Consider the following 14,789-nt stretch of genomic DNA (forward strand, 5'->3'; position numbering starts at 1 on the left):
TGGGCTTCCCAGTAAGAACCAGTGAGCAGCGGGGCTGGGCAGCATCACCCGTCACCAGGCAGAACCTGACCCCGCAGGGCACCCTCTGACACTTGCTACAAAGGTGTTCGAGGACCAACCTCAAGAGCTGGGAGGGAAGGGGGTTTGGATCCCCCAGGGTGCACAAAGAGCCACTGGTGGGGGTGTGGGGTCCCACTGCCCCTTGGGACAGGTGAGGAGCAGCAAGGGACACGGGCACCCAGCCCGCAGCCCCAGTCACTTCCCTGTAGGAAACCTCAAGGAGGCCAAGAGGCTCAAGGTCAAGAGTACCAGAGGGACGGGGCTCAAGGAGGCCCAGAGCCCCGGGGGGAATAGGGCTCAAGGAGGCCAAGAGCCCCGGGGGAACAGAATCATAGATTCATAGAATATCCTGAGTTGGAACGGACCCACAAGGATCATCGAGTCCAACTCCTGGCACCACACAGGTCTACCCCAAAATTCAGACCATGCGACTAAGCGCATGGTCCAAACGCTTCTTAGACTCAGACAGGCTTGGTGCAGTGACTCCTTCCCTGGGGAGCCTGTTCCAGTGTGCGACCACCCCCTTGGTGAAGAACCTCTTCCTGATGTCCAGCCTAAACCTCCCCTGCCTCAGCTTTCCCATTCCCGTGGGTCCTATCGCTGGTGATTATGGAGAATAGGTCACCTGTCTCTCCACTCCCCCTCCTGAGGAAGCTGTAGACTGCGATGAGGTCTCCCCTCAGCCTCCTCTTTTGTCTTCCCCTCTAGGCCCTTCACCATCTTGATCGCCCTCCTCTGGACACTCTCCAACAGTTTCACGTGCTTTTTGTACCGTGGTGCCCAGAACTGCACACAGTAATCAAGGCGAGGCCTCACCAGCACAGAGTAGAGCCGGACAATCACCTCCCTCGACCGACTAGCGATGCCGTGCTTGATGCATCCCAGGATACGGTTTGCCCTCCTGGCTGCCAGGGCACACTGCTGGCTCACGTTCACCTTGCTGTCAACCACAACCCCCAGATCCCTCTCTACAGGGCTGCTCTCCAGCGTCTCATCCCCCAGTCTATACGTATAGCCAGGGTTGCCCCATCCCAGGTGGAGGACCCAGCACTTGCTCTTGTTAAACTTCATGCGGTTGGTGATCGCCCCGCTCTCCAATCTGTCCAGATCTCTCTGCAAGGCCTTTCCACCCTCAGCCGAGTCCACAACTCCTCCAAGTTTGGTGTCGTCGGCAAATTTGCTCAAAACACCTTCTAGTCCTACATCCAAATCATTTATAGAAACATTGAAGAGGACTGGCCCTAAAATGGCGCCCTGAGGGACCCCACCAGTGACCATCCGCCAGCCTGATGCGGCCCCATTTACCACAACCCCTTGAGCCCTGCCCGTAATAGGGCTCAAGGAGGCCAAGAGCCCTGGGGGGAATAGGGCTCAACCCAACCCAATGTGTGTGGGGGTAGGGGCAGGAACGACGCCGGCAACTGTCCCCAGAACCAGCCCTGGGGCAGGTGAGGGAGGAGACACAACCCTTATGACCACAGGGAGCCCGGCTCAACTCGAATAATATTTTCTTTATTTACATGTTAAAGAATCGAAAGGTTTGAAACATACAATAAGATGAAAACACGGCTCTAAGGGTCTAATAGTGGGGATGGGGGAGGGAGGGGGGGGGCGGGAGGGTGAAAGGAAGGGAGGAAAAAAAAATAAAACGAGTAGAAAAAAATTATACAGTCAACGTAAAAAACAGGCGGCCCCTCCCTCCCCCCTGCCCCGCCGGGGAACATGCTGCCCTGCTCGTGTGCCGGGGAGGGCTATGTACAACGGGCCGGGGCCCGCGCCAGCACGACGCAGCTCAAATAAATTAAAATCCTCCACAGACAAGGGGACGGGGATGGCGGCGGCTCCCCCGGCCGGGGAAAGGCTGCGGCCACGGGGCGCTGCCGTCTGCCCTGCTGCCTCCACAGCAAACCCAAATTCGGGACTGTTAACCCCTTTTGTGTGTGTTTTTTTTTTTTTTCTCCTTTAAATGCTTTAAGATTTTTTTTTTTTTTAATTTTTCTTATATTTTTTTTTCTTAAAAACCCCAAACTTTTCCCCCTCGGAAAAAATCCCACAAGTCAGAAAAAAAACCTAAAACAACAAACGGTAAAACCTGCTGGGGACAGGGTGGTGGCCATACACCCCCGCCCGGCCCCAGGGGCCTGAGCGCAGCCCCCCCTGCCCTGGCGACACCCGGGAACCTCCAGCCTGTAACCACCGGCCACCCCCCACCCCACCCCAAGTCCGTGGGGGCGTCGCTCAGGCACCGGGAGGGCTCCTCAGCACCCCCCAGCCCACCCCGGGGGCGCAGTTCGCCGGGCGGGGGGCTCTCAGTCCGGTTCACGCGGGCCCGGTCCCGCAGAGCCGCTTCCGAACCTGCCCGTGGCTCCACCCGGCCGCGCCGCTCGCAGCCGCCGTGGACGCTCCGGCCGCCCTAACCCGAATCCGAGTCGCTGGTGTCCGAGGACGAGGAGCTGGAGCTGGAGCTGCTGGAGTCGGAGCTGGAGCTGGAGGCGCTGAGCCGCGACACGGCCACCTGCTGCGCTGACTCGGGCTTCTCGCTGGCTGCAAGGCGAGGGCGCGCTCAGCACCGCCGGGGCCTGAGGCCGCCCCCCTCCTCCTCCCCAAAAAAATCCCACCCGCAACCCTAACCCAGCACTCACCCTTCTTCGGGGGTTTCTTGGTGGAGTTGAGCTGGCCGCTGACGTCCTGCAGCCGCTTCTCCAGCTCCCGCTTCTTTTCCAGCGCCAGCTCCTCTTTCGTCTTCCCCACCGGCTTCTTCATGGCTGGGGGGAGAAAGCGAGGGGCTGCTGAGCTCGGCCCGCAGCCCCACAGCCCCCCCACACGCCCCGCAGCCTCGCCCCCGCCTCACTTTCGCTGTAGGGCTTGCGGGGCTTCTTCCGCAGGCAGGACAGCACGTAGCGCTCCAGCTCGCGCAGCGTCGAGGGCTTGAGGGTCTCGAAGTCGATCTCGATCTCCTCGGGGTTGGAGTCACGCAGGGACGGCTCCCGCGACTGGATGATGTGCACCACCCGGCCCAGCTTCTCGCCGGGCAGCTTGTTGATGTCCAAGCTGAGCTGGCGCTTCTCGTCGTAGGTCATGGGTTTGCTCTCCTCCTCCTCCTCCGAGTCGTAGAGCGCCGGGGGAGGCGGCAGCGCCGCTTTCGCCGCCTTCTTCGAGTTCCTGCTGGGAGCGAGGCCTCAGGGATGCTGCAACCCCCCCGCCCCCGAAGCCCACCCCATGAGCGCCCACCCCATGCGCTCCCACCCCTGCTTTCTGGCAGCACTCAGACGGGGTTTGGCTTGTTTGTGTCAGGTCATCACCACGGTCGATCTGACGGGGAAAGAGTCATCACCGCTGCCGCCCGCACCCCAAGCCCGGCAGCGGCACCCGGGGGCCCCCCCAACTCACTTGGAGCTGCCTCCGCCGCCGCCCCCGCTGGTCCCTCCGCCGCCCCCGGCCTTCTTGGCTTTGCGCAGCTGGGCCTGGCGCGCCCGGGCCTCGTCGTCGCCTCCCCGGCCTTTGTGCTTCTCCGACTTCTTCTTCTTCTTCTTCTCCCGCTTCTTTTTGGGTTTGGAAACGGGGCCCTGTGAGAGGGCAGCCAGCTGCTCGTGCACGGCCCGCAGCTGTGGGGGGAGACAGGGGGGTGAGGCGGGCATGGGGAGCGGGCGCAGGTCGTGGCACCGGCCCTTCTCCGGCCCTCACCTGCTCCTGCAGCTCGGCCAGGCGGTTGGCGCGCTCCTCCTCCGAGTCCGAGCTCTCCTCGCTCTCCGACGAGCTCTCGCTGCTGCTCTCATCCTCGTCGTCGTCTTCGTCGTCCTCATCATCCTCGTCCTCGTCGCTGGAGGACTCCTCAGAGGAGGACTTGGAGAGGGCACCGGGCAGCGGCGCTGACACCGAGGGCGGGCTGGCATCCTGCGGCTCGTCAGGCATCTTGGCGTAGCTGAACTCGAAAACGTCCTGAGGGGAAGGAGAGGGAAAAAGGGGGAGGGGGTCGGCACGGCGTTTGGGGTCCGGCGGGGGCCGCGGGGGGAGCCCTGACCCCACTCACCTGCAGCTTGCGGGCCATGGCCACCACGTCGTGGTCGGGCGGGTTGTACTTGTAGCAGTTGGAGAACATTAACCGGACGTCGGCGGCGAACTCCTGCGCGTCGTGGTAGTCCCTGTTCTCCATCTTCCGCTGCAGGGAGCAAAGCGGGTGAGCCCGAGCCCCCCAGGCTTCCAGGAACCCCTGCAGGGGCCAAGCAAGCCACAGGGCGCCCCCCCAAAAAGAGCCGCGCAGCAGCTCTTTCACCCCACCGCCCCCGTCTTGGCCGCGGTGCCAGCCGAACCTTGATGGTGCTGAGGTCCATGGGGTGCTTGATGATCTCGTGGTAGTCGTGCAGCCCCAGGGCTGAGGCGTCGACGGGCTTGTAGAAGGGCCAGGCGTACGCCGCGTGCTTCTTGGAGAGCAGCTCCTTGAGGATGCCGTTGCAGTACTTGAGCTGCTCCGACAGCTTGCCCTTCTTGGACGTCTGATGCTGCTGCGAGTCCGGCAAGTCCTTCTTGGGGGGCTTGATCGGCCGGCCGCTCTCGCGCCGCGCGGGGATCTTCGCCGCCTTGGCCTCCAGCAGCGTGGCGGAGGGCGAGGACTCCCCGCTGGTGGCGATGATGGCCGTGGTGGTGGGGGTGGTGGTGTCCGCTTTCCGCTTCACGCCCTTCTTCTGCCAGAGGAGGCAAAACGAGGGGGGCGCGTGAGGCCGCGCCGAGCCCGTGGGCTCGGAGCCTCTCCCCCGCGGCTCCTTCCTCCCGTCCTACCTTGGCCACAGGCTGGGTGGGCGCAGGCGTGGGCAGCACGGCCGGGGCGGTGGAGTGCAGCGACTTGAGGAGCGGAGCGGAGATGACGGACGGGTGGGGAATGTTGACTATGGTGGTGGGGATGTCGGGGCTCGGGGCGTACACCGTGGTGTGGGACACGGAGGAGACGGCCGGCACTTGCTGAGCGGCCGTGAGGCCTGCCAGGAGCGCTGGGCACAGACAGAAGCCCCCTCCCCGTTAGCGCCGCAGCTGCCCCCCCAAAAAAACCCTTCGGGGGTCCCAAACCCGAGCGGCCGTCCTGCCCCACGCGGCACCGACGTACCCGCTGCCCGGGACGCTCCCTTCTTGTGGCTGTTCTTGGCCACCGGGACCACAATCTCCTGCTCTTCCGGAGGCATCTGAGCCACCTTCTGCAGGAAAATCTTCTCCAGGGTTTGGGCCATCAGCACAATGTCATCTGTGGGCTGCGGGGAGGGCCGGGGGCAGCGTCAGAAGCCGCAGGGAAGGCGCCGCCCCCCGCCCCCCCGCGCACGGCCTCCCCCCTCACCTTGTTGTAGATGTAGCAGTTGGTGAACATGGTGTTGAAGTCCTGCATGCACTCGGCAGCCCCCCAGTAGTAGTTGTTCTCCAAGCGCCGCTTGATCGTCCCCATGTCCATGGGCTGCTTGATGATCTTGTGGTAGTCCTGCCGACAAAATGGGGGGGGGGGGCACGGGCGGTCAGCTGCACGCCAACGACCACGGCGCGCCCCTGCCCACCCCCCTCGCACCCCCGAGCCACCGGCGACGCGTTTCTGGGGTGGGGTAGGGGCTCGAAAGCTGCTCGAGCTCGCGTTAGCGCCGCGGGCTGCGCGCGGGGCCGGCCGCCCGCTCACGCACCCGCTCTCACTCATCAGAAAGCAGGCAGGGGGTGCATCGGGTTGACAAAAAACAAAACGCCTCCGGACCTGGTCCCCACCCTAGAGTGCCACCATCCAGATTCTGATGGGGGAAGGGTCCCTAGGTTGAGCCCTGGAGGGGAGCCTACTTTGCGGGGACGGCTGGACCCTGGCGTCCTGCGGCCTCGAGGGCACGCTCTCGCGCGAGGCGCGATGGGGCTCGGGGGACGCTAACGCTAAGGTTAAGAGCGAACCTACGTGGAATTTACCTCCGGGCTTTAAATCCTTGGGCGCCACAGGTGCACGGGGGGCTGGCGTTTATTATTGGGGTCACAGGATGTCTTCTACAAATTCATGGATGGGAATCTGCAAAACGCATTCAGGGCACAAGAGATTAGGTGGGGGGGGGAGGAGGGGAGGGGGGGGAAGCGTCCGCGTCACCTCACCCGTACCTGCGCGGGGGCAGCGGGAGGGGACAGCGGCTCTGGGGACGTCCCCAGGACGAGCCGAGCGGGCCGGCCACCTACCGGGACCTTGGGGTGTGTGTGTGTGTTGGGGGGGGGGGGGGGCTTCGGAGCCCGTAGGTTTTACGCCCCCATGGAGAGGGCGAGGGGACAGCACAGCCCAGGCACCTGCAGCTGCATCTCTGTGGCGGAGCCCCAGGAGGGGACGGCGCCGTCCCTGGCACTCTCAGGCTGGGGACCGTGTCTCGGGGCAGGCGGCACGAGCCGAGCGATGCGTTGGCCTAACACCCCGTGCCTGCCTAACGCCGCCGCCGGCCCCGCGGCCCCCCCGGGGCAAGCAGGGGACACACAGACACACACGCGCTCGCCCCCCCCCCCCCCCACCAGGGGCGCCGCCGCCGCCTCTCCCGCGCCCGCCCGCGAGAGCTCGTTACCGGCAGGCCCAGCTTGACGGCGTCGACGGGTTGGCGGAAGGGCCAGGCAAACTGGTGCTTCCACAGGGCCTTCATCACCACCTTGTGCAGGTACTGCAGCTGGTTGGTGACCCGGCCCGGCTTCTTGGGGTTCGACACCTCCGGCGGGGGCGGGTTCACCTGGGGGGACTGCAGGGCCGGCACCGAGGCCATGGTGGGGCTCTCGAAGCCCTCGTAGAGCAGCGAGGGCTTGCGGATCCGCTTGCCGGGGGTCGACTCCGTCGCCAGGCCCATGAGCCCGGCATTGCCCTCCCCCAGAATCCTGGAAAGGGGGGGGGGGAGCAGAGACACCGTTAGCGGGGGCAGCTCCGCACCGCCAGGGCCCGCCGCAAACGGCTCATGGGGGGGGGGTAAAAAAATAATAATAAAAAATATATATAAAAAATAATAATAAAAAGCGCCAGAATCCCACCGGCAGCGCCGGCGCGGCCAGGAGCTGGCGCGGGTCCAGGTCCGCCCGCGAACAAAGAAGCCGGCGCGGGGGTGACGGTGCCGGCGCGCGCCGGGGTGACGCGGTGCCCCGCGGCGTCACCGCCCCGAGGTGGTGGCGGCTGGGGGGTGGTGGTGGTGGGGACACTGGGGACCCAACGGGACCCGTTAGGAGGTGGCGGCGCGGGCGTAACCTCGCAATGGGGGTCTCGGGGGGGTTTCGGCGGAGCGAGTGGCGTGGAATAGGCACGGCAGCCGGGCGGGGAGGCAGGAGGAAGCCACAGAAGCTGCAGCGGCGGGGGGAAACTGGCCTCAAGCGCCACGGGCAGCAGCGGGGACCCCCGAACCAGGACGCGAACACGGGGGGGGGTCCAGAGGTTTCCGGAGAACTCAAGGAGGGTCAAAGCCGGCGCCCGGCCGCTTCGCTGGGGGCTCGCAGCCCCCCGGGGCCCCGCAGGACGCCCGGCCCCGGCGGGCCGTCAGCGCCGGGAGCCGCCAAGGACGCGGCGGCGGCGCCAAGGATGAGGGAAGGACGGCGCCGCCGGTGCCACGGACTGGGACGAACTGGGAGGGGGGGGGACGACGCAAGAGGGGAGCCCCCCCCCCTCCTCCCAGCCCCGCTGCTGCTCCCCGGGGACCCCCCGCGGGCTTCCCGCTGCCACATCCCCGAGCCCGCGGGGGCTCCGTGGGGACCCCCCGGGCTCCACCCGAGCCCGGTGCCTCCCTCGGAGGCTGGATGCGAGCCCCCCACCCGCCCCCCCGAGCCCCCCCAGCACCTACTTGCTCTGGGGATTCACATTCTGCAGCATCCCGGCGGCTGCGTGCCCGGCTCCCGGCCTTCCTCCTCCTCCTCCTCCTCCTTCTCCTCCTCCTCCACCCGCCGCCGTCTCCTCCGACGCCCCCCCCACTTTGCCCGCCGGGGAGGAGCCTCCCCCCGCCCCGTTAAGGAGCCGGCCCCCGGCCGGGCATCACCGAGCGGCGGCTCGGGACCATCCAGCGGCCTTCACATCGGCGGGCGCGGAGAAAATGGCGGCGGGGCCGAGAAGGGGGGGGGGGGAAGGGACCGGGGAAAGGGACCGGGGAGGGGGGGGGCCGCCTTTTGGGCGCCGCCGGCGGGCCCCGAGTCCTGCGCGACGCCGTCAATACAGGCCCGGAGGTGTCGCTGGGAGCCGGAGGAATCCTCGGAGGCCGGCGGTCGGGCTCGGCGAGGCGGGCCGGGGGTCGGATGGCGGCGGATGGCGGCGGGGCTTCAGCGGCCGGGCTCCATCTTGGCTCCCTGAGGGGAGGAGGGCGGGAGCGCGGGGGGTGGGGGTGGGGGGAGGGCCCCCCTCGCCGCTGGCCGCAGGCAGGGGTCGCTACGGAGGCCGGGGAGGGTCCGGCGGAGCCCTCCGGGAGCGCGGAGGCGGGGGCTGGGCCGCCCGGCGGAGGATGGATCCGGTTTGGGGCCGCCCCCCGCGCGCACCGGGCCCGACCCGCTCCGTCCTTCGTCCCCGCGAAATGGCGCCTCTCGGCCTGCCCCCGGCCGCCCTTATATAGACACCAGCCGGCCCCTCATTGGGCGGCGGCGGCGCTGACATCACCCCCCCGCCCCTGCCCGCCCCGCCGCGGCCTCATTGGGCGGAAGCGTTCGTGGCGCGGCTCTCCCATTGGCCGCCCGGCGCGTCGCTCACTCGGCGCCGCGCTCCCCCGCCCTTCCGCCCGGCGCCCGCAGCCGACAGAGCTCGGCGGCGCCGCCGCCCATTGGCCGCCGCTGCCATTCGTTGCGGCGCCATTGGCTGGCGGGTCACGTGGGGGCGGCGCCCGCCGTTGGCTGTTGTTGTCGCGCGCCCGGCCGGCGAAGGAGGAGGAGGGGGGGGGGAGGGGGAAGGGAGGGGGCGGCGGCCATTTTGTGCGGCGGCGGCGGACAATGAGCGCGGCCGGGCCCGGCGCTCCGCCGCCCCCGGCCCCGCCGCCCGCAGCCCCCACGGGATCCCCACGGGACCCCCGCGGGACTCCCGGGGCTCCACGGGGCCGGCTCCCATCCGCGGCCCCCACGCGGAGCCCGAGGGGTGCCGGTGACCCCCCTATAAGCGGGGCTCGGTGCCCGGGGGCTGCCCGCAGCCCTGAGGGGAGCCCACGCGGCTCCGTGACACGCGTGGGGGGGGGCTCCCTCACCCCCCCTAAAGCCAGCCGGGGGGGGGGTGCCCGCCCCGGCTCCGCGCTGCTCAGCCCGGCCCCAGCACCCCCACGGCGGCTTCGGGACCCCCACGGCGACCTCAACCTCCCCCCCGCAGCCCTCCAGACCTCCATGGCAACCTCGGGACCCCCACGGCGAACACGAGACCCCCCACGCAAACCTCGGCACCCCCCCCCGGCCGAGGCCCTCACCCCCCTCGCGGGGTGCGCAGCCCCAGCCCCAGCCGCTCCCGGTTCCCCCTCCTTGCCCCCGGTTCCCCCTCGAAAGATTTTTTTTTTCGGGGGGGGACCCCACGGCGGTCCCGGACACGCGTGGGCAGCGGGGCGACCCCCGCTGGCATCCTGCAGCGTGGTGGTGGTGCTGGTTGGGGGGGCTCGAAAGGGACCGAGGAGAAGGGACCGGGTAAAGGGGACCCCCCCCCGCAGCCGCCACGCCGTGACACAGCACTTTGGGCCCCGCGGGCCCTGCCCGCCGCCGCCCCCGCGCGAACACCCAAACATGGCGCTTTTCGCCCCAAACCGCCGCGCACGGAGCCGCCCCGCGCCGCCCCCCCCCCCCCCGCGCCGCCTGCCCGTCACCGCCGCCCGCGCCTCCCATTGGCCGCCGGGCCCGGCGGCGGCGGGGGGGGCGGGACTTCGGTTTGATTGACGGCGCCGCCCCACGTGGCCGCCTCCTCCCCCCCCCCCGCGGGTGGGTTTTATGGGGGAAAAAAATAAAAAAAAAATTAAAAAAAAAAAGAAAAAGGGGGGGGTGAGGTCACACACACCCCCCCCCCCCGGCACTCACCTGAGCAGCCCCCGGGCGGGGCCGCGCCCCCCGGTCCCGACCCGTCGTCATCCGCCCTGCCCGGCCCCCCCAAAAGCCCCGGTTTGGGGCAAAAAAAGAAAAAAAACATCCCAGGGCAGAAAAAGGGAGCCACGCGCTACGTCACCCGCGCCGCGATTGGCTCCCCGCCGTCACGTGGCGCCCCCGCGGCTCTCACGGCCCCATTCATGCCCCCCCCGTCCCCCTCCGCCCTGGGGTGGGGGGGCCGCGGGGCTCCGCGGGGTCCTAGCGCCGACCCCCGCCCCCCCCCGGGGGGGGGGGGAAGGGAGGGGGGCGCATGCGCCGTGCGGGCCCTCTGCAGCGGCCACCCCCTGGGGAGGGGGGGCGGGGGGGGGAGTGGTGCTCGGGGGGGGCAGAACGGGGCGGGGGGGGCACCTATAGGTGCGTCCGGCGTTGCAAGGGTGCTCCTATGGGGGGGTGCACGGCGTTGCAAGGGTGCACGTTTGGGGGTGCACGGCGTTGCAAGGGTGCACCGATGGGGGTGCACGGCATGGCGAGGGTGCAGCGTGGGGGTGCACGGCCTTGCAAGCGTGCGCGGCCTTGCAAGGGTGCACGTGTGGGGGTGCACGGCCTTGCAAGGGGTGCCCACGTTGCAAGGGTGCACCTATGGGGATGCATGACACTGCAAGGGTGCACCTAATGGCGGTGCCCGGTGTTGCAAGGGGTGCCCGACATTGCAAGGGTGCGCTTAGGGGGATGCCCTATATCGTAAGGGTGGTGCTATGGGGGTGCAAAGCATTGCAAGGGGTGCTCGGTGTTGCAAGGGTGCACTTATGGGGGTCCATAGCATTGCAAGGGTGCCCCTATTTGGGGCATTAAATTAATGAAGGGTGCACCTGTGGGGGTGCGCAGCATTGCAAGGGGTGCCCGGCGTTGCAAGGGTGCACGTACGGAGTTCCACGTACTTGCAAGGGGTGCCTGACATTGCGAGGGTGCGCTTAGGGGGGTGCCCCATATTGCAAGGGTGCCCCAGTGGGGGTGCATGGCACGGTGGGGGTGCATGAATGGAAATGCACGGTGCTGCGAAGGGTGCCCGGCATTGCAAAGGTGCACCGGTGGGGGGGTGCACGGCCTTGCAAGGGTGCACGGTGCTGCAAGGGTGTATGAATGGAGACGCGGGGCGTTGCAAAGCGTGCCCGACGTTGCAAGGGTGCACCCGTGGGGGTGCGTGGCATTGCAAGGGTGCGCCTAGGGGGTGCACGGCGTTGCGAGGGTGCACCCAGGGGGGTGCCCGGCATTGCAGCAGTGCCGTGCACGCCCTCGGGGCAGTGCAGAGCCTCGTGGCGGCTGCGGCGCCTGCAGCTCGGTGGCTGCAAAGCGGTGCAGTGCGCGGAGCGCAGGCAGGGGGGGTGCGCGCACCGCGCGCGTGGTTGCGGGGCTGGGGGGGGCGGGGGGCGCCGCACCGTCGCCGCCACGTCCCCAGGGCCGCGGCGGACCCCAAAACCCCGCGTTTTTACCCCAAAACCCCCTGCAGCAGCAGCAGCAGCAGCAGCAGCAGCAACATCCGGGCGGGGCCGGCGGAGCGGGGTGGGGGTCCCCGCTCGGTTAATTAGGGCGGTTAATTAATTAGGTTAACGAAGGCGAGCCGCCCAGCCCGTCGCCCACGCTGGGCCCGTGGGGGCGGTCGCGGGTGGGAGTTCGGAGGGTGCCCCCCCCCAGCGCCTGTCACGGCACCGGGGCGCCCGGCGGGCGCCTTCTCCCTAGCAACCGGTGACGCGGGGGGGCCGCGGGGCGCGGCCATTGGCGGAGGCGGCGGCGGGGCAGCGGCGGGGCAGCGGCGGGGCAGCGGCGGGGCAGCGGCGGGATGGGGGCTGCGGGCGGGCGCGGGGCGCTGCTGGGCGCCCTGCTCGGGGTGGCCCTGGCCGCCGCCGCCACCCCCGGTAGGACGGGGTCGTGCTGGGGACGGGGGTCGGGGGGGCGTGCAAGGGGTGTGCGTGGCCCTGGGGGGGGGGTTGGGGGGGAGGGGGGCGTCGCGCGGTCGTGCCCCGGGTGGGAGTGGGAGGAGGGGGGGGTGCAAGTGGGAGTGCGAGGGGCTGGGGGGGGCGTGGAGGGGTGTAAGTGCAGTAGTGCAAGGGGCTGTGTGCTCGTGCGAGGGGTGGCTGTGCAGTAAGTAGTGCAAGGGGCTGTGTGCAGTGTGCAAGGGGTGGCCGTGCAGTAGTGCAAGGGGTGGCTGTGCAGCGTGCAGGGGGCTGTGTGCTAGTGCAAGGGGCTGTACAGTGTGCAAGGGGTGGCTGTGAAATAGTGCAAAGGACTGTGTGCTTGTGTAAGGGGCTGTGCAGTGTGCAAGGGGTAGCTGTGCAGTAAGTAGTGCAAGGGGCTACGTGCAGTAGTGCAAGGGGCCGTGCAGTGTGCAAGGGGTGGCCGTGCAGTAGTGCAAGGGGCTGTATGCAGAAGTGCAAGGGGCTGTGGGAGGCATGCAAGGGATGGCTGTGCAGTAGTGCAAGGGGTTCTATGCAGCGTGCAAGCGGTGGCTGTGCAGTAGTGCAAGGGGCTGTGTGCAGTGTGCAAGGGGCTGTGTGCAGTAGTGCAAGGGGCTGTGCAGTGTGCAAAGGGTGGCTATGCAGTAGTGCAAGGGGTTCTATGCAGCGTGCAAGTGGTGGCCGTGCAGTAGTGGAAATTGCTGCATGCAGTAGTGCAAGGGGTTCTATGCAGTAGTGCAAGGGGTGGCCGTGCAGCATGCAAGGGGTGGCTATGCAGTAGTGCAAGGGATGGCTATGCAGTAGTGCAAGGGGCTGTGCGTGGCATGCAAGGGGTGGCCATGCACTAGTGCAAGGGGCTATGTGCAGCGTGCAAGGGGTGACTGCACGCTACTGTAAGGGGCTGTGTGCAGTGTGCAAGAGGTGGCCGTGCATTAGTGCAAGGGACTTTGCAGGGAGCTGTTTGTGCATTAACACATGGGGTGTGAGCAGGACGGGCTGTATGCTAGTGCAGGGGGCTCTGTGCTAGTGCACAGAGCCATGCATGGGTTTGTCTGTGCATTCGTGCACACACGAGTGTGAGCAGGAGTGTACGCATAGCAGGGCAAAGTGCTGTGGGTAGGGTGCAAGGGGGGTTATGCACAGGGCCGCAGGGTGGCCCCTTGCACAAGTAGCAGCAGTGTGTGTGTCACTGCACAGCGCGTTTTCATGCATGGTAGGTGTATGCAGAGTGTGTGTGCACAGGGGGTGTGAACACGGCATGTGTGCAAGGGCAGTGCGTGCATGCAGCGTGCCCACGCACAGCATGGGCGCATCCAAACAGAGCGTGTGAGTGCATGCACACTCTGCGTGTGTATCCCTGCACGGCACGTGCGGCATCACCGTGCAGCGCGTGTGGACAAGCGGGCGGATGCGTGTGCGCAGGGTGTCTGTGCTCGCGCGACGTCTGAGCGCGTGCCGACGCAGCGTGCACTTGCAAGGAGCACGCAGGCGGACCGTGACCCTTTGCATAGTGTGTGCATGTGCAAAGTGGATGCCCACGCAGTGCACGGCGTGCGTGCACGCACGGTGTGTGCAAATGTACAGCACGGCGTGCATGCAGACTGCATACATGGGTGCATGCGGTGCACGCATGCAACACAGCGCATGTGCACGCATGCAACACAGCGCGAGTGCACGCATGCAACACAGCGCGAGTGCACGCATGCAACACAACGCGTGTGCATGCCGCACGCGTGCCGCTGACCCTGCACCCGCACCGCAGAGCCGCCGGTGCACAGCCTGGCCGAGGTGCTCTTCTGCCAGCCGGACGTGCCCTCGGTGGGGCTGGCGCTGACCTTCGACGACGAGCAGCTCTTCTGGTTCGACGCCCCCTCGTCGCGCTGGCAGCCGCGCCTGCCCGACTTCCCTGCGTGGCCCGAGGCCACCGAGCCGCCGTCGGAGCTCGTCCACGACACCGTGCTGTGCCAGGAGCTGCTCCAATCACTCACCTTCTACGTTACTCAGTATATGCCGATGGCTGAAGCCAAGGGTAGGTGTCCCCTGTCCCCTGCTGCCACCCCTGCCGGTGCCACCCCTGCCGGTGCCATCCCTGCCGGTGCCACCCCCCTGCCGCAGGCATCCCGGTGGCCAACGTCTTCCTGAAGCGGCCGCTGGAGCTCGGCCGGCCCAACACGCTGGTCTGCATGGTGGGTAACATCTTCCCGCCCGCCGTCACCATCGGCTGGCAGCGGGACGGCGTCCCCGTCACCGAAGGCGTCACCAACACCACCTACACCCCCGTCGAGGAGCTGGGCTTCGTGCGGTTCTCCTACCTGGAGGTGACGCCCCGCGCCGGCGACGTCTACTCCTGCATTGTCACCCGCGAGCGGGACAACACCTCCGTGCTCACCTACTGGGGTGAGTGGGGGCCGCCTTTTCAGGGGTTGGGGGGGGGGTCCCACCTGCGGGGCCAACCTCTGACGGCTCCCGGTGTGTCCCCGCAGTGCCGCAGGACCCCGTCCCCTCCGACGTGCTGGCCACGGCGCTGTGCGGCGCCGCCATGGCGCTGGGCATCCTGCTGGCGCTGGTGGGGCTGGTGCTGCTGGCGGCCACCTACCGACACCGCCACGGTACGTGGGGACAGACGGGGTGGGGGGGGGGGACAGTGACCGAGGGGACACGTCCCCCCCTGCTCATTTATATCCCGCCACCCCCCCCCGTTCCAGGTTGAGAGCGCAGCGTGGGGACGGAGCCGGCGACACGTTGCAATTAAACCCGTTCGTTTGCAGCCTCGCGGTGTCGTCTGTCCTG

The 14,789-nt window shown here is 67.8% G+C and overlaps 2 protein-coding genes across 7 annotated transcripts; one reads left to right on the forward strand and one right to left on the reverse strand.

Moving 5' to 3' along the window:
- Positions 1-1,551: 1,551 nt before the first annotated feature.
- On the reverse strand, positions 1,552-10,181 carry BRD2 (bromodomain containing 2). Of its 6 annotated transcripts, none has more exons than XM_083814822.1 (12): positions 10,042-10,181; positions 6,612-6,912; positions 5,384-5,521; positions 5,159-5,300; positions 4,837-5,045; positions 4,371-4,742; positions 4,091-4,219; positions 3,745-3,999; positions 3,451-3,665; positions 2,912-3,225; positions 2,703-2,825; positions 1,552-2,604 (listed from the first exon to the last, which is right to left on the reverse strand). In XM_083814822.1, exons 2-12 carry the CDS (start codon positions 6,882-6,884, stop codon positions 2,474-2,476), a joined length of 2,301 nt encoding a protein of 766 aa, XP_083670948.1. In that variant the 5' UTR covers positions 6,885-6,912; positions 10,042-10,181; the 3' UTR covers positions 1,552-2,473. The 6 variants fall into 6 exon arrangements, with proteins under 6 accessions (XP_083670948.1, XP_083670947.1, XP_083670946.1 ...); XM_083814821.1 differs by lacking the exon at positions 10,042-10,181 and adding an exon at positions 7,860-8,586 and having other exon boundaries at positions 2,912-3,222; positions 3,451-3,626; XM_083814820.1 differs by lacking the exon at positions 10,042-10,181 and adding an exon at positions 7,860-8,586 and having other exon boundaries at positions 3,451-3,626.
- A 1,646-nt stretch (positions 10,182-11,827) lies between these two features.
- LOC310888196 (class II histocompatibility antigen, M alpha chain) lies at positions 11,828-14,766 on the forward strand. The gene is made up of 5 exons (XM_083814668.1): positions 11,828-11,960; positions 13,762-14,028; positions 14,115-14,396; positions 14,483-14,608; positions 14,705-14,766. Exons 1-5 carry the CDS (start codon positions 11,885-11,887, stop codon positions 14,707-14,709), a joined length of 756 nt encoding a protein of 251 aa, XP_083670794.1. The 5' UTR covers positions 11,828-11,884; the 3' UTR covers positions 14,710-14,766.
- The last annotated feature ends 23 nt before the right edge of the window (positions 14,767-14,789 follow it).

The sequence above is a fragment of the Anser anser genome (genome assembly GCF_964211835.1).
Source record: "Anser anser genome assembly, chromosome: 31".
NCBI classification, from domain to species: domain Eukaryota; kingdom Metazoa; phylum Chordata; class Aves; order Anseriformes; family Anatidae; genus Anser; species Anser anser.